The sequence below is a fragment of the Cajanus cajan genome, chromosome 6 (genome assembly GCF_000230855.2).
Source record: "Cajanus cajan strain Asha chromosome 6, NIPB_CcT2T_4, whole genome shotgun sequence".
Lineage (NCBI taxonomy): Eukaryota > Viridiplantae > Streptophyta > Magnoliopsida > Fabales > Fabaceae > Cajanus > Cajanus cajan.
This window is the reverse complement of record NC_138522.1, coordinates 13,070,149-13,089,549: the sequence shown is the minus strand read 5'-3', so window position 1 is coordinate 13,089,549 and position 19,401 is coordinate 13,070,149. Positions and strand designations below refer to the sequence as shown.

At 32.7% G+C, this 19,401-nt stretch overlaps 1 protein-coding gene across 1 annotated transcript; it reads right to left on the bottom strand.

Annotated features, from left to right (window-relative positions):
* Positions 1-1,285: 1,285 nt before the first annotated feature.
* Positions 1,286-14,112, bottom strand: LOC145958971 (uncharacterized). The gene is made up of 2 exons (XM_083076767.1): positions 12,214-14,112; positions 1,286-11,235 (listed from the first exon to the last, which is right to left on the bottom strand). The coding sequence occupies exon 2, from the start codon at positions 3,812-3,814 to the stop codon at positions 2,495-2,497; it is 1,320 nt and encodes a 439-aa protein (XP_082932893.1). The 5' UTR covers positions 3,815-11,235; positions 12,214-14,112; the 3' UTR covers positions 1,286-2,494.
* Positions 14,113-19,401: the final 5,289 nt, after the last annotated feature.

Below are 19,401 nucleotides of genomic sequence, written 5' to 3'. Positions count from 1 at the left end.
ATAAAAATAAAAAATTAATTTTGTGCATATTAAAAAAAATTAATTATTGTCATTAAATATTATTAATTTAATAATTTTTTTTAAGTTTTCATTGTTATAATGACAAAAGTAATACAATTCAAATAATTAAAAGAAATTTATATTTAAAATTAAAAATATGTATTTTTTTATGATAAATAAAAAAAAGGTGTTACATTTGTCGATGACCAGTTTCTCAATTAAAAAATTTAGAGAAAGCTTTAAAAAAAGTTTTATATTTTTAATGATATTATTAATAATATTATTTGACTTCGTCATAAATTAAAATATAAGAACAAATTAAAACACCGGTTAAACTAATGATTAATAAAATTATATATATATATAAAGTTTTGAATTTAAGATATTATTTAAGAAATTAAGAAACATAAATTCATTATTAATATTTGTAATGTAACTTAAAATATATTATGATTTTAACTCATTAATTTAATAATTATTTATATTATTATAAAAATATATAAGCTTAAATAAATTTTTAGTCCTTTAATTTTAGGATAAGGTTATTTTTGATCTCTCAAATTTAAAATTATTATTTTTAGTTTTGATAATTTTTTAAAAAATTTATTTTAGTTCCTAAGTCACCAATGTATATTCGAAAGTGACATATTGAAATAATTATGTATTATTAATTAAGTTTAAAGTAGTATTTTCACTAACAAGAATATTAGTAGGTAGATTTTTTATAATAGTATTTGATAGATTTTTTAACAAAATTTGAGTATAAGAACTAAATTTTTTTTTTTTGAAATTATAAAACTAAAAATATCAATTTTAAATTTGAGGAACTAAAACTAAATTTACCTTAAATTTAAAGGATTAAAAATATATTTAAATCAAAGAGATATCACTTTTAGTAGTATTTTTTGTTCTTCTAATTTTACAAGACTTTGTTATTCCTTATTTGTTTTTTTTTGTCTAATTTATTTTTATTTTATTCATAAATAATTACTCATAAAAATAAGTTTTGTTTTCTGTTTTTTGAATGTAGATTTGGTCATATAGAGTGCTTTTTTTTTCTTCTACCCGATGAAAATAAAGATGATTTTATTTATTGAATTTGATTTTAATATATGATCAATTCAAATATTTTTAAGGAGTTGGTCCATTTTAATGATAAATATTTTTTTGTTGTAACATCAAGTTTAAAATAAAAATCAAACTAATTTTTAATTAATATGTATAAGTGCCAAACTAGTTATTTTAATTAGTTTTGTTATATATTTTAATAGTTGACATTTTATATTTGAAGACGTCGTGTTTATCACATGACAATTTAAGTTTGATTTCAAAACCAAAAGCTTAGTAAAAAATAATAATGACAACTCAATGTCTCTTGAACTTGAATGATGGCAAAGCTAGGAGAGGTGATGAATGAACTACTCCTTGTCTTCACTAAGCGTAGGATCCTCTTCAAGGAGACTTGAACCGAATGGATTTTGTTTGTTTGAAGGAAGAACACGTAGAATGAGAACCTAGGCTATGGATGGAAGTATCCAAGCTTAAGGAACAAAGGAAAGCTCACTTCAAAAGGTAGGAACTAGGGTGAATTTTCCTAGGGTTGAAGATGAAGCTCTCGGTGACTCTTGAGGGAAATTTGGCAAAGAAATGCTCTCAAATTTCAGAAGTTCAAAAGTGAGTACATTAAGGAGAAGCATCACCTAAATAGGCTTCTGGAAAATGCACACTTTGGGCGCCTAATTCAAAGCCTACATGTGGCGCCCAAAATTTGAATTCAAATTTTGGCTCTCATGTGCTTGGCCGAAAATTTAGGTTCCAAGGTGCATCTAGGTTTGATTTGAGAGTCATTTAGGGTTAATTTGAGTGGCACATGTTCAGCCACCCATGGTGTTAAACATGTGACTCAAATGTAACTTAAATGACTTCCAAATTAAACCTAATTTTAGTCTAAATGGCCTATTTAAGTAATCCTTGTACAATCCTATTCTAATGGCCTAAATACAATGGCCAATCAAATACAATGGAAAGGAAAAATTACAAGAAAGACAATGAGCCCAATATTGGGTGTCAAAAGCCCAAAGGCCAATGAAACCCAAAACTAGGCCCAATAAGCCTACAACCCAAAATGATACTCTAAGTGGTCCAAAATACAAGACCAAAATATATCCAAACTATGCTAACAAATTATAAGAAGAATGTTCATAACAAGATAGGCCCATGTGAAACTTGATATGGGCCTTCCAAGCCCATCGGGCCCATTGGGCCTTGATTGGCCCAATCCTCCATGTCTAGCCTACTCCTCTTGGATCTTTTAGTGTATCACCTCTTGCACTCCAAAGTATGATTCCATCATCCCCTCCCTCTTGAAAAGGATTTGTCCTTAAATCTAGAGGATGCATGGAAGAAAAATCAACACCTACATGTATAACACGCAAGGAATAAAAAGTGAGATGGTAAGAGATTAGATCATGGAACCTAAGAGGAGTCCTTCTATCTAACCTAACAAAGAAAAATAAACTATTAAAATTAGACTCCCTAAAGTAGAAATAGGCTCCTCTTCTAAGCATAACCTAAAAGTAAATCTTAAGAATGTAATGACACTATGACTAAGACAATGAAAAGAATGATTTTTAAACCCTACAACATCTTGCCTAAAGTACCCTAAATGGTAACCTAGGCTTTTCCTAAAAAATAAAGAAAAGACTACTAGAAAATGCCCTAAACAATTTTGGATTTGATTGTTTACTAGATACTCAGAATCATATAAGTTATATTTGTTTTGTAGGGAAGGAATCATATTAAGTTCAAAAAAGTAAGAACTTCTCATAAGAGCAAACAGAGAATATAGATTATTACAAGTTGTATCTATCAAACAATGAAAACCAAAAATTGGGTGCTTTATTAAGACTACAAAAATACTTTCTCCCTTGTGCACCTCCAAGGAAGTAGTATAAGGAGTAAAACTAGAAATAGTCCACTCCTTCTTCACTATATCTCGAAGTTGAAAATTCTTGGTTTGAAGTTTATTTTGTTTCTCATTTTCAACTTTAAGATTAGTGGCAACATTAGGATAAGAGTCAAGACTTTTATGAATAAAGAGAGTTCTTTTCAAGGCTTGTTTGGTAATAAAATAACTCTCCTTGGTCACAAATACCTTAGTGGAGTCCCCTTCATTCACACTCTTCCCTAAGTTATTTTCTTTTCTTTCTTTAATTCTTTTTCTTTTCATTTGTTTTTGATCCTTAAACACTTGGGGTGGTGTTAAAGGATTAAAAACAATTTCCTTATTTTTATAAGTGAAGGAGATTTTGTTAGTGAGGCCATCATGTATAGTGTGTTTATCAAATTGCCATGGCCTACCAAGCAAAATATGACAAGCTTCCATAGGGATTACATCACATAAAACTTTGTCTTTATAGTCCCCTACAGAAATCTTGACCTTCACTTGTTGATTCACCTCTAATTCCTCACCTTCATTAAGCCAATGAAGTTTATAAGGTTGAGGATGAGGAATAGTGGTAAGGGCCAACTTGTTAACCAACCTTGTACTACAACAGTTAGAACATAATCCACTATCAATAATGAGAGAACAATGTCTTTTGGAAACTAAACATCTTGTGTGAAAGATATTCTCTCTTTGTGATAATGAAGTGGAACAAGGTTGGCTTCCAAGAAGCCTTTTGATCATAAGAAGATCACCATCAACAGGATATAGCTTTTCTGTTTCATGACCACTAGTTTGATCTTCACTCTCACTAAAAGAGGAAGATGATGAAGACTCTTCACTATAAATGTCTTTACCCCTTAAGATCATGGTCTTTTTGGTGGGGCATTGAGAGGCAATGTGGCCTCTTCCTAGACACTTAAAACATTTGATATCACTCGTCTTCGAACTAGTATGTGAGGTGACCTTTTTCTTTTCCTCATCTTTGTCAAGTTCTTGAGTTTTAGAGGGGTTTTCTTTAGCATAATTTTTAAATGAAATTCCCTCCCTCTTGTGTTCTTCCTTGTTAAATAAGATTTAGAGTTGGTATTTTTAAAAGATTTTCTAAGAAATTGTTGCTCAACCCTTATACAAAGTTGGACCAAGTCATCAAGGTCCCTATAAGGGAGTAATTCAACTCTATCTTTTATATCAAAGTTGAGACCACTCAAGAATCTTGCAATTGTTAATCTTTCTTCCTCCCTTATTCCAACCCTCATTAGATACAACTCCATCTTTTGCCTATACTCCTCCACACTCATATTCTTTTGTTGGAGTCTTTGGAGCTTATCCATAAGCTCCCTACTATAATAAGAAGGTATGTGCCTTCTTCTCATAGCACTCCTTAATTCATTCCAATAGGCAATAGGAGGGTCATTATGAAGTCGCCTTTCTCTTTCCAAGGCTGTCCACCAATACATAGCTTGTCCTTGGAAAGCTAAGGTGGCTAAGGGAACTTTTCTTTCCTCACCTACTTGATGACAAGTGAAGATTTGCTCTACTTTCATTTCCCAATCTAAGTAGGCATCCACATCTTCTTTTCCATGAAAGGAAGGGAGATCAACTCTTGATTCCCTAACCTTTGGTTCCTTAATGACTCTTCTAGGTATGGGTTGGTAATATTCATCTACATTCAAACTACCCATATCCTCTTGGCTTGTAGAGGCATTGGAACTTTTTGTGGAACTCTTTTGACTTTTTCTAAAAGTTTTGCTTCTTGTTGCTTAATTTTATTTATCTCTTCCTCAAGAGCAATAAGTTGTACTTCTCTTTCAATCTTTTCTCTTTCTTTTTGAAGTACCTCTTGTTGTCTCTATAGTTTTAGTGCCTCAACCTCCTTAACAATTCTAGAAAAACTTTTAGGAGATTCAAGATCACTATCACTTTGAGAAATATGACTCATGATTAAGCAATAAGAAGTTTATATGCTATGCAAAAGAGATAAAATATTTTTGGTCTTTTCTAGGAACAAAAATAGCACTTGGAAGTCTAAGTGTACAAGTTGCACTATCAAGGGAGGTGAGCTACTAAGAGCCACTTAATAACCAAGCCTTTTCAAGTGGAAATCACTAAACTCCCTTGTGGTATTTCAATTCCACAAAAATTTTCACAAAGATTTTTATGTTTTATGTTTTTCACAATTTGTTTTTGAAGCTATCTAAACGTGAACAAGTAAATCTACTCAAGGCTAGATGAAACAAAACAGCAGAGTAAACAAATTAAAGATCAAACAACTCAAAGGAAGCAAGTTTAAGCAACTAGTCGTTTTGCCCTAAGTGGAAGCTTGAAACATATGAAATTTCCAAGCCACTTCCACTAGTACTACACGTGAGTGAGCTACCAAGGGATTAGATATACCTGACCAGCTTCTTAATACTCCCTCCAAGCTTTACAATTTGATTTAAAATACAAAAGAAATTGCAAAAATTCAAACTACACTAGAAACAATTTGTGGCGGCTTTAGTGACCAATTAGTGACGGATTTGCTGTCCAATTTTCTCTAACACTTGTTTAAGTGTTTCAATCCTCCACTAATCTTTGTTTTTGCTTTCTCCTGGACCCTGCACAAATAACACAACAATGTGATGAATGTAGGCTACTCACAAGGTTAAGGGAATGATCACTCTTGTGAAGATAGTTTAGGAAAGTTTTGGTCACTAAATTAGGTCAAATTTCAAAGTAGTTTGTAACCAATTCTTTCCTACTTTTTGTTGAGTCAATGTTTGATCCTTAAGCAAGGATTTGAGGCCACTTCCAGCACAGAATTTTTAATCAAAGAAAACAAGACAAGCAACAAAAGCACAATTTATAAAGCTTATACCAAAATTGAAGAGTAAGGTGTTTAAGACAAGACTCAAAGATTAGCCAAAAATTAAAAAGAAGCTAGCACACAAAGGATAACCTATCAAAGGCACTAGAGTAGATTACAAAACAAATCTAAGATAAAAAAACAAAAATAAGACACAATTATGTGGCTGGACTGAAAAAAATTAGACAAGAACACACCAAAATCGAGAGCTATGTAAACAAGATTTTTCACTCCTTTTGGCTTTTTCTTTTGCTATTTTCTTTCTTTTCTTTTTGCAAATTATTTTTCACTTCTTTTTGTTTGTTTACTCAGGAGTTTAAATGCCTTTTAAACACTTATAGGTCTCGGTCTTAGGCTAGAAAATTGCATAAAAAATTTTCATACAAAACAAGAGGTGTTCACATGCATTTTGTAGCAATTGCTTCACAAATTTTGTAGTATTTTTAGGTCAAATTTTATGCACTATTTTTATTTTGTTTTCTCATGAATTAAGAACACATACACCTCTGTTTTGTCTCTGTTTTAAGGCTTTAAAATTTGATATAGTTTCATCAACACACAAGACTCAAAGAAACCTAATAGAGAAGTAGTGTTTAACAATTTTTTTTTGACAAACTTTTTAACAAGACATAATAGAAACCTAACTCTAAGAAATTTGCTAGAACTAATAGCAAATTATGAACTCAATTAGGTAAAATAAAATCACATATATGTAGGCACAAAGATTATAAGCAAACCGTGAACAAAAGTAGACAAACACAACACAAAAGAAAACTAGGTTAAACAAGATATTCAAGGAATTTTCAACATATAAGAACTACACATAACTTGCTAAGACAAAACAAGGAAACAAAAACAAAAATCTAATGCAATGGATGAAGTCCAATCACGGACACATGCTTAGGAGATGAGAGACTCAAAAAAAAAAACGCACAAGCAAAAAGGTCCTAAACAAATTGATTGTGGAAAGAAATTCAAAATACAATCAACCAATGGATCTATGGATAGAATATTTTCAAAAACAAATAGATCCGAAAGAAAGTCACAAAAGAGACAATTAAGAACAACACAAACACAAAAACAAACGGACAAACTCAAGAAACACTTATCTCCAAGTAGAACCTTGCTCTTGATACCAAAATTGATGGCAAAGCTAGGAGAGGTGATGAATGAACCACTCCTTGTCTTCACCAAGCGTAGGATCCTCTTCAAGGAGACTTGAACCGAATGGATTTTGATTTTTTGAAGGAAGAACACCTAGAATGAGAACCTAGGCTATGGATGGAAGTATCCAAGCTTAAGGAACAAAGGAAAGCTCACTTCAAAAGGTAGGAACTAGGGTGAATTTTCCTAGGGTTGAAGATGAAGCTCTCGGTGACTCTTGAGGGAAATTTGGCAAAGAAATGCTCTCAAATTTCAGAAGTTCAAAAGTGAGTACATTAAGGAGAAGCATCACCTAAATAGGCTTCCGGAAAATGCACACTTTGGGCGCCTAATTCAAAGCCTACATGTGGTGCCCAAAATTTGAATTCAAATTTGAAATTTGAATTCAAATTTTGGCTCCCATGTGCTTGGCCGAAAATTTAGGTTCCAAGGTGCATCTAGGTTTGATTTGAGAGTCATTTAGGGTTAATTTGAGTGGCACATGTTCAGCCACCCATGGTGTTAAACATGTGACTCAAATGTAACTTAAATGACTTCCAAATTAACCCTAAACCCTTTCCATTCTACTTTTTTTTTCTTTCTCTTTCAATTATTGACTCTCTTTTGAGTCATTTATTTATTTATTTATTTTAACAATTTTATTTTTATTTTCCTAACACTTTTTTTCTGGTTAAAGTTTCATTGTAACACAGGAAAATAAGATAGAAAAGATCAAGATTTTTTTGGTGATGTTTGCGGTGCTTTTAGTTAATAGTTACCCATTCTCCATGTTTTTGTTGATACCAACAATTTTATTTTCTTTGGGATTAAGATTTCAATGTAACAAAAAGGAAAACAAGACAAAGAATATCAAGATTTGTGGTGATGTTTGTAATGCTTAGTCACCCATTCTTTATGTTTTTGTTGATACTGTAGAAATAGTATAATTAGATGTTTTTAAATTGTTATTAAATGAGTATCGATACATCAATAAATAGAGTTAGTTTCTAACTGAATGAGTTAGGCTAATAATAATTATCTTAGATTATTAACAATTTTGTTAGGATAACAATTCTGTTTAAGATAACAAGGAATTTGTTGGTTAGCTAAGAGATAACTCCTATATGCCCCCACAAGATGGTGGAGGGATCAACTACACCAATCTTGGATTTGAGGAAGGAATGTCTTGTTGCTGGAAGTGGCTTTGTAAGGAGGTCAGCAAGTTGTTGAGTTGATGGAACATGTAGAACTGAAAGTTTTTTGTCTATGACTAGATCTCTTACAAAATGATAATCTATAGCTATGTGTTTCATCCTTGAATGAAAAATTAGATTGCCAGAAAAGTATGTAGCACCAAGATTGTCCGAGTGTACTGTGGCAGGTTGAGAAATTGAAAAATGAAGCTCCTTTAATAATTCTTGCAGCCAAATAAGCTCGGTGGTGGTTGAGGCAATTGTTCTATACTCAGTCTCAGTTGATGATTTTGCCACTATGGCTTGCTTTTTGTTGGACCAAGAAATTGGATTATTGCCAAGATAGATGATAAATGTTGATGTGGACTTACAATCTTGAGTGTCTCCAACCCAATACAAATCACAGTATGCTTGAAGAAAGAGATTTTGATTAGTGACAAGGTGAAGACCATGATCAAGTGTCCCTTTTAAATATCTTAGTACTCTTTTAGTTGCCTGCATATGAAGATCAGTTGGTCTATGCATAAATTGGGATAATCTATTAACAACAAAGGAGATATCAAGATGAGTCATTGAAATATATTGAAGTGAGCCAATGATTCGTCTGAATTATGAAGTATTGCATGAAGGAGTGTCAACTGGGTAGTGAAGAGAACATGTGGTGAACATTGGAGTGGTGATAGGCTTGGAATTTTCCATGTTGGTGGAGTGGAGTAGGTTTCGGATATAGTGATGTTGGGTGAGAAACATGCCACTATCTATGGGTATGAATTTTATGCCAAGAAAATGTGTCGGTGCATCAAAATTTTTAACGGAGAATTTTTGTGCCAAGGCTTCTTGAAACTGTGTGAGGAATTGCCAATTATTTCTTGTGAGAAGCAAATCATCCACGTAAACCAGAAAATAGGTAGTGACATTATCATGATGATATACAAACAATGATGTACTAAAGCGGGCATTGGTAAATCCATATGACAAGAGAAAAACCTTAAGAGATTGGTACCAAATCCGTGGGGCTTGTTTGAGCCCATAAAGAGACTTCTTGAGCTTGCAAACATAGTTAGGATGTTGTGGGTGGACAATCCATATGGTTGAGACATGTAGATGTCTTCTTAGAGTGAGCCATGGAGAAATGCATTATTTATATCCATATGTGAGAGAGACCAGCCGCGAGATAATGCTAATTAAAGCACAATACGAATTGCTTGAGGTTTTATAACAGGACTAAATGTGTCAAAGTAGTCCACACCTGGTTTTTGATTGAAACCCTTAACAACTAGCCTTGCTTTGTAGTGGGAAATAGAGCTATCTGAGTTTCTTTTAATCCGAAAAATCCATTTGCAACCAATCACATTGAATTCATATTTGGGAGGAATGAGAGTCCATGTGCTGTTAACCATGAGGGCATTGAATTCATCACTCATTGCTGCCTTTCATTTAGGAATTTTGATTACTTTAGAGGGGCAAGTTGGTTCAATAGAAGGTGGCAAAGGAAATCGACTGATGGCATTGACTTGCTTGGGCTTGAAAATACCATTCTTTGATCAAGTCACCATTGAATGGTGGGAAGTGACTTTGTTTGAGGGAGCTTCTGCTGTTGAAGAAGTAGGAGAGGACACATGATTTTCAGAGTTGAGTTATATTTGGGGAAGTGAGGATATTTGGTGATTGGCTTGAATGAGGTGGAAGTGTTTTGTTGAGAGATATTTGGGGAGGGTGTTGGTGGTGCCAAAAGGTTTGGTAGTTGATTTGTTGGAGGGAGAGAGTTTATGGTAGGTTTGGATTTGAATAGTTCAAAATTTGTTGCAACTAAATGGTTTGAGTTTAACATTGATGAAAGGGATGAATTAGTGGATGGTGGGACTACGAATGGAAATATGTCTTCAACAAATTGAACATGACGAGAGGTGTAAAACTTGTGAGTAATTAAGCCATAGCAGTGATATGCACTTTGTGACAAACTGTAACCAAGGAAGACACATGGTTGTGATTTGGGTTCAAGTTTATTTGAATTATATGGTGCTAGTTAAGGCTAGTAAAGTTAGCCAAAAGTTTTGAGTTTTGTGTAGTTTGGAGATTGATTAAAAAGCTTTTGAAGTGGAGATTCCATTTTTAAGCTTGGAGTGGGAAGTCGATTTATTAAATAGGTTGCAGATTGTAGGGCATAGGACTAGAACTTTTGTGGGAGAGAGGCATGGTGAAGGAGGCATCGAGCGATTTCAACCAAATGATGGTTTTTTTTTTTCCTGAGAGACTATTATGTTCAGGAGTGTATGGTGGTGTGGTCAAGTGAGAGATGCCATTTTGTTGGAGAAAAGGCCTTAGTTTAATATATTCTCCTCCATTTTCAGAATATATTGTTTTGATTTTAGTATTAAGTTGGTTCTCAACTAGAGACTTAAATACTGGAAAAATAGTAGAGACATTTGACTTGTGTTTCAAATGATACAACCACACATACTTTGAAAAATGATCTATGAAAATAACATAATAAGAATGACCATTTATTGATTGAATCGGGACTGGTCCCCACACATCAAAATAAACAAGTTCAAGTGGTTTATTGCTAAACAAAGATGATTTATGAAAATAAAGCTTATGACTTTTATTTTGAAGACAATCAGTGCAATGTTTATTTGAAGACATAAAGGGTAAGTTGTTGGTTTTAAGAGCATGATGAAGGAAATGATTGTCAAGATGGCCTAGACAATGGTGCCATAGATGAATGGGTGTGTGACACCCTCTACCCCAACATAATTACTTAATAAGCATTAACTATATTTAAAAAGTATATTAGAGTGATATAAAATAATAAATATCATAAGGTAGAAGATGCACATTCGTAATTAACATTTATACCAAACTCAAGAAGTCATAATAAAACAAAGATTATAAATTAATCCCAGTAAAGGTGGCAGTGCCTCCTAGTTAGGAATCAATTTATAATTTTTTTTATATCATACAAATATATTTAAATTTCAAAAGAAGGAAAATAAAACATTATTATCCCAGAAAGAAGCCTAGCTAAGCCCGATGTCACATCCTATCAGAGCATGCCCACTTAAGCCTCTAGACTTCATTACCAACATCCTCATGATTAAGATTACCTGCAACATAAATTTAAACATATACAAGAATAACAAGAGGAGTGAGAAACTTCTCACTTAGTTGCAGGTATAGAAATAAAAGTTAAATAGCACACACACATACAATATAATCAATATCATATATATATATATATGTATATTTATAAATCATGCAATGATTTTATTGACTCGACTCACAAAATGCATGCATGTGGCGCCATACGGAAGTTTCAGAATTTATCACTGGTGACCCAAAGGTACACCTATCACTGGTGTTCATACACCTCGTTAGCATGTTACATCACTGGTGTCCCGAAGGCACACCTATCACTGGTGTTCATACACCTTGTTAGCATCACTGGTATGCGGCCTCAGCGGCACACCTGGAATAATATATGCATATGATGCATGTCATACATTCATAGACTCAACATTTAGCATATTACACATATAAGATTCATATTTCATAATTATGATTTATTTTATTAATCCAACTTTAATAGTCCAATAGTCCAACGGTCCAATGGTCCAATCAGTCCAATAGTCCAACGGTCCAATAGTTCAACAGTTCAATGGTCCATTCATGGATCATAGGTCACAAGTCATGAGTACATATTTCATACGGTCATATCCTCATAGGTCCGCACAGGTCTCATATATACTTCATATACTCAAGTCATAATAAGATCTTCATAAGTTCGTATAGGTATTTTTTATTTTAAAACTTATTCATTTTTAACATCAATTACATATTTATTAATTAATAGGAGGCTTAGCCTTCCATATCTTTATTAATAAACAATTTATTTATTTTTCTTTTATAAAAATAGTATAGTTATTATTTACTACAGACAAGAAATCAAGTAATATAAAAAGCAAAGCACATTAATAACAATATTTCATACAAACAACAGACATAAGATCGGGAGCCAATCTACAAACAACTATTTAACGATTACTCCCACACCCCCAAACGAGGTTTCCCACTCCCCCCCTTACCTGGATATACAGAAATTTGGGCAGAATCTCGCTAAAACTTAGAGCAGAACTTCTTCCCCTAGGCTCCTTCAGTCTAAGCAGAACGTAGAGAGAAAAATTACAAGAGAAGAGAAATGAGAAGTGTTTTAGGGAGGTTCTGAAATGAAGAATTGAGGGGCTATTTATAGCCCTCAAAAGACATTAAAATATAAGGAAATTAGGTTTAGTGGATGAGTTAGTGGTGGTAGTGGAGGAGTTAGTGGTGATGGTGGATGGTTAGTGGAGTTTAGTGGACACGTCCTTTGGCACTCCCATTTTGACCTTCTAGACGACTGAATTTGGTCACGAGGTCTTCATGAAAGTTGTAGCTTAGGATGTTATCTTTTCAATCGTTTTGGAATCACCGAAAAAGGAGATCTATAACTCCAGATATGACTGTTTTAGTGAACAGGGGTCAGGCTGCCAGCGTGAGTTAAATATGTTGCGGTTTTTAGAATATTCAACATGGTAGATGAAGGAATTTGAAAATGGTTTCTTCATAAAAGTTATAGTATTTTATCTTAGCTTTCCATTGATATAAAGTTTGTATCATTTGGACAACCACAGACCGAGTTATGCCCCAAAAACCGAGGCTTGCCAGTCAGCCCAGCGAAAACGATTTTAAAAAAAAAGAAAGTTTACAACTATCTAATTAAGCCCAACAATATACATATGTTTCTAAAGCCTATAATTAAGCATAAATGGAGTGTGAATTAGCTACATTTGGAATAAAAGATAACTATCAAATATAATAATAATAACCATTTTGGAAAACTGGGGTGTTACAGGGTGAAGACTTGACAACATGATGGATGGTGGTGATAGACTTGTGGTTGGGTAGTTTGTAAAGGTGGTCCTCATTCCTTCCTCGCAACAGAATCTCCCTTATTGTCAAATCCTTGACCTCGAAATGAGAAGGAAATAATTCAATGGTCAGAGCATTAGTTTGACACAATTTTGATACAGAAGCACGATTTTGTGTGATGTGTGGAACATATAAACACCAAATGAATGAAGTTGTTTGGATTTTGTAGGAAGACAAGTAGAACCATAGGATTTAATAGGTAAAGACTTACCATTAGCTACTAGAAGATGATCACATTCAGTAGCATCATGAGATATATTAAGATTGGCTAAGTCATGAGTAACATGATGAGAGGCTCCTAAATCAAGTAGTCAAGTAGAATCAACATTGGTAGATTTTTGAGCATGATATCCAGAAAATGATATGCTTGTACGATTGAGTTGTCACTGTAATTTGAAACATTGCTTTTCATTGTGATCACATTTGTCACAAAATTGACACACCATAATATTTTCTGCTGAGTCAGAGGTAGCTTTGCGGGGCATTTTAGGTGGTTCTCTTGGAAACCTTCCTTGATGAGAAGGCATGGAGCTTCTGTGAGCAAGATTAATAGTAGCTAGAATAGATGAGTGGATGAGTTCCTCTCGGTTAAGAAATATCTCAAAATCCACAAGTTTATCAAACAATTCCTCAAACTATAGAGGTGAATCACGAGTACGGATAGAAGCACTGAATTCACGGAATGTTGGTCCAAGACCATTTAGTGCAGCAATAACAAGATCAATATCATCCACTGGATGCCCAATGAGGGCAAGCTCATCAACAATTGAGCATATATTACGTAGGTAATCATGGACACTAGACATGCCTTTAGTTATGGAGGAAAGTCTCTCCTTGAGAGATATGATTCTAGCATGGGATCTGATCTATTAGCATAGGCTTTTTGTAATTTTTGCAATGCATCAACAGAGGAAGTCGCAGAGGACACAACAATTTATGCGTCTGGACTACAGGAACCTAACATAGCAAGAGACACATGTAAGGTTTTGAATGAGACAAATATAATACATGGTATTATTTCTAACAAGTGTGTTAGTGTTTCAGAAAAACATAAGTACAGACAAGTTAAAGAACAGACGACACATGCCATTTCATACACTGGAACCAAGATAAAGGAAGGAAAACTTCAAGCATTAGACAGAAAGGTCAAATGAAGCCAAGTCTAGCACAAGAAGGAAAATGATCAAGCTTCAGACAATACAGACCACAAACGAAAGGCCAAAACAAGTATCAAACAAGGCTAAATCAAGAACAAGACAAAAGTGGTTAAGCAACGGATGAAATCCGTACAGACATCAGATGAAGCTTAATGGTCAACTAGACGAAGATAAGTCAAGGCAAAGCACAACACAAGGATCAGATGAAGCAAAGTCAAATGATAGATGAAATACGACATGAGCGTCAGAAGATGATGGATCAAATATCAGACGAAAGTATGTTAAGCACAACATAAAGCGCAACATAAAGATTCAGACGAAAAGCTGGTCAAGAATCTGACAAAAGTCAACTACATATCAGAAAAAGGACAACACGAACTGAAAAGCATTCTAGACAAAAACAAAGTTTATCCATAATGTTGACCATACCAAAGAAAGTCAAAGCATTAATGACAAATTCTCAGACGAAGATCAAGTCTTGAGATGCACATGGACTAACAGACGCAGATGAAGATTGCCATGCAAGCATTTGAAGAATCAAGTCTCAAGGGATAATTTATGCATCGTCTACAATCACACAAAATCTCTCAACATGATTGCGCGATGAAAGGAAGAAAAAAAAAGAAGAAAAGCAAGAGCAAAAGTAAAATCATGCATGTGTCAGAAAAAATACACTACTTTTTCAGATAAGGACAACACCTCTACAGCTACGATGACCGAAAAAGGACAAAAAGTTCCTAGGTCTCAATTAAAGTCAGACACTGGAGCTAACAAACATAGAAGACTTCACGTAATGTCTATAAACAGGAAGCAACATTTAATGCAAGATCTTGTGCATTAAATGAAAGATCGAACTAGTCATGAACGACTACATTCTACTTCAACAAACATTTGCAACGGGCAAATTTTACAAGACTATATATATGCCATGACTTCAAACCTGGAAAGGTTAGCGAAGAAAGTGATTTCAAGCCCAAGAAACAATGAAACCAGATACAGAGCATACATAGTCAAATGTACAATATTGTATTGTATTGATCTTTGTAGCTAAGGAGTTCTAAGTGTAACATAGGAACATGCACCTTAGTAAGTGTATTAAACCTTTGTATCTTCTCTGTGAGAGTAAACCACACACTCAAAACAAACTATCTATCATTTGTAAAGCCTGAAGAAGCTAGAGAAAGAATACTTGTATAAGCCTGAATAGGCTTGTTAGAGAATCCTCACTAAGAGCCTGAAGAGGCTGAACAAAGAATACTAGAGCTAGTGAGTGAAGTTAGCCAAGCAGGAGTGGTTGATAATACTCAGAGCCAGGAGTGGTCGAGAATACTCACTAAGAGCCTGAAGAGGCTGAACAAAGAATACTAGAGCTAATGAGTGAAGTTAGCCAACCAGGAGTGGTTGATAATACTCGGGACCAGGAGTGGTCGAGAATACTCACTAAGATCCTGAAGAGGCTGAACAAAGAATACTAGAGCTAATGAGTGAAGTTAGCCAACCAAGAGTGGTTGATAATATTCGGGACTAGGAGTGGTCTACGATCCTGAAGAGGCTGAACAAAGAATACTAGCACTAACGAGTGAAGTTGGCAGGGCAGAAGTGGTCAACAATACTTGGTAATCCATAAGTGGTGATAATAATTGTACCTAATTGAAAATCTAGTGGAACCCTTCAATTGAAGGATACTAGATGTAGCTGAGTCTAAGCAAACCAATATAAAAATCTTTGCACTGTCTTTCTATGTTTCAGACGTAATTTTGTTTAGTTAATATATCGTACTGAAAACTTCATCCATTTCTTAACTTATTATTTTAAGAAATATTTTCCTTGTGCAGATGATAAACTCTCAGACGCAAAATCTCTTGTTAAGCCAATCCTGCACAGTTTCTAAGTATTCAAAATCATATGATTATTGGACGAAAAAGGATCTATCTGCGAAAATGATGTCAAAATTTCTTCGTTAACACACACACATATTCAACCCCCCCTTCTATGTGTTTTTCGTCTAACTTCACGTCTGGACTACAGGAACCTAACAATGCAAGAGACACATGGTTGTCTTGGCGACACCAGAATTTGTATGCCAGATTAGGTTGAGCTACATCACTGGAACTAGTTGTTTTGGAAGGGCATGGCGTGTCTTTATTGACATAGCCTTCTAAATTGTTGGCTTGAAGAAGATGCATGATTTGTTTATACCAGGTGGGGTAATTGGAGGCATTAAGTTTAATTGGAAGATTGGAAGCAAAGTTAAATTCAATAAGGTTTGAATCAAAGTTTGTTGCAGAAGCCATGGAAAAAGAAGGACCGATTCTACTGTTAAGCAAAAAAGCTCTGTTATACCATGTAGAAACATTATAATTAGATGTTTTCAAATTGTTATCAAACGAGTACCGATACATCAATAAATAGAGTTAGGATAATAATAATTCTGTTAGACTATTAATAATTTTGTTAGGATAACAATTCTGTTTAAGATAACAAGGAATTTGTTGGTTAGCTAAGAGATAACTCCTATAGATACCAACAATTTTCTTTTCTTTGGAATTAGGGTTTTATTGTAACACAATGAAAAAGAATCTAACACAAATGGTTGTATTACACGAGACAAAGAAAGTCAAGATCTTTGGTAATGTTTATGGTAACCAGTTATCCCTTCTCCATGTTTTTTCTTATACCAACAAATTTCCTTTCAATTTTTCTAACATTTTTCTTTTCTTTAGGGTTAAGGTTTCATTGTAACTCAAAGAACATGAAACAAAAAAGTCAACACCTTTAGAGATGTTTGTGGTGTTTGATTACCCCTTCTCTATGTTTTCACTGATAATGTGGTGATTAATCTTCTGCTTTCCATTCCTCCCTTTTTTGTGTGTTGGATGATTGGAATTCTATTTTAGTAATACCTTTGTTTTTTCAATTTTTTTTAGAATTTTATTATCTTCTCACTAATTGGAAAAGGTTGACTAAATGATGTGTTTAACAATATCTTGTGAGACATTTATGTTCAAAATGGGTAATTCATAAGTGTGGTTTTGTTATCTAATTTAAGAAAAATGTTTTTGTTAGGTATGTCAATAATTAGTTATAATTACCATATATATTTTGTCTTTCACTTCATTGAAACTCATTAACATTAAATTTGTTTTTAGAAACTTTCTAACAAATCAATTTTCTTTTTTTAGTTTTTGAGTGGTATTAATAGTGGCTACAACATGTTAAAACACATAATGCAAGACACAAAATAATGATGGTAGGATTTCATACTAAGAAAAAAAAATACATGTTCAAATAATGGATATATGTAAATCATGTATAAACTACATATAACTATATATGACTAATGTCTTTCATATGAAAAATTGTCATGAATTTTGTTCACAATTATTATGTTTTTGTTGATACCAACAATTTTCATTTTTTACTTTTCTTAAGTCTTTCATTTTCTTTGGGGTCTTTCATATGGGTAACTATCATGAATTTTGTTCACAATTATTATGTTTTGTTGATACCAACTATTTCCTTGTCACTTTTCTAACATTTTCCTTTTCTTTGGGGTTAGGATTTCAATGTAACATAAAGGAATATGAAACAAAGAAAGTATTTTAGTGCAACACAAAGGGTTCAATTACCTTTTTCCCTTTTCCATTTTAATAGGACCTTTGGCGATAAGTTTTGGACTTCGATTTTTCATCTTGATTTTTATGTGTTTTTTCATCTTGATTTCATTTTAATCTTCTCTGTTTCATAATTATTATTATTGTGTTGTTGGTTAAGTTTCATTTTTTGAACATGAAAATTCTATTTTTGATGTTTTGTTTTTCATATTGCACATAAAAATAGAGTTCATTTTATTTGTTTCAAAACCATTTAATATAGGTAAGCATCCTTCTTTCTCCAATACCACACACACACATACATATACACGCATGCACTCATGTACACACATGTATTTGTTTTAATATAATTAACTTTACTTTGAAAAGATTGATTATGAAATCATATAACATTATGTTTATAATAAAGAGTTACAATATATAATTCTCATCAATTATTTTTCAAACTGATTAGTCCAATACTTCACAGTTATAAGCACTCTATCATATCAATAATGAAAATTATTATATATTATTAATTTGCTAGCTAGAATCCATATTGGAGTATATTAGCTCACTTGATGGAATATATATCAATATTTTTTTTTAAATTACAAAGTTCAATTCACGTCAATAAATGTGTTTTCTTACTCAGTTTCTCTTTTTTTTTTTCCCTCAAATTTCTAAATTTAGATTATATTTTTTTTGGCAATTTATTCTTCTTTTTTTTAAATCAATTTTTTTATCTTTAAAGCACCATCATTTTCAATGTTTGAAAACTAACCGGGTAGTGCGATAAGTTCTCTCCTTCCTCAATTTCAATTTGAGTTGTTATACATATTCACAATTGTATGTGTACACAAATGTGTGTTTTTATATCATAATCTTTCTTAATTCTTTTACTATTAAAATTTTGTCTGCTTTGATTAATTATGTTTGTTCATTTATGATTTTTGGAAAGATGAGTAAATGAATGATACCATGTTTAATAAGAGGTCTTTGATATTTATTTTGTTGATGTTAAAAATTATTTTTCATGGTTTATTATGTTTATTTTTTCATGATTTTGATTCATATTTTACCTCTTATTTATATTAAAAATGTCTTATCATTTTTTGGCTTTATTTTTTCTTCTTAAATAATAAACATTGTGTCTTGTGTCTATTTTTTTTTCTATATTTCTTTTGTTTGATTAAAATTATCAAGTTTGGTTCATGTTAAAAGATATTGTGTAACTTTATTTTCTTATGATTTGTCATTTTCATTTTCTTTTTTGGTATTTTTTTTTCTCCTTTCAATTTTGTTATTTTAAAAGTATCTTCATTTTTATTCTTTTAACTAAAAATTGGATGGTGAGTAATTTCTTTTATTCCTCAACTATAATTTCTAAAACTGTCTTGTATTTCATTACTTGTGTGTTTTATACTATTTTTTTAGTCTAAAAGTATTTACATTTTTAGAAGTTGTTTGATGTGTTATGGGAAGTTTGGTCCGTGTTTTGTCCCATGTCTTACTCTTTATTAGTTTTGTTAATACTAAATTTTGTGTATCTTGA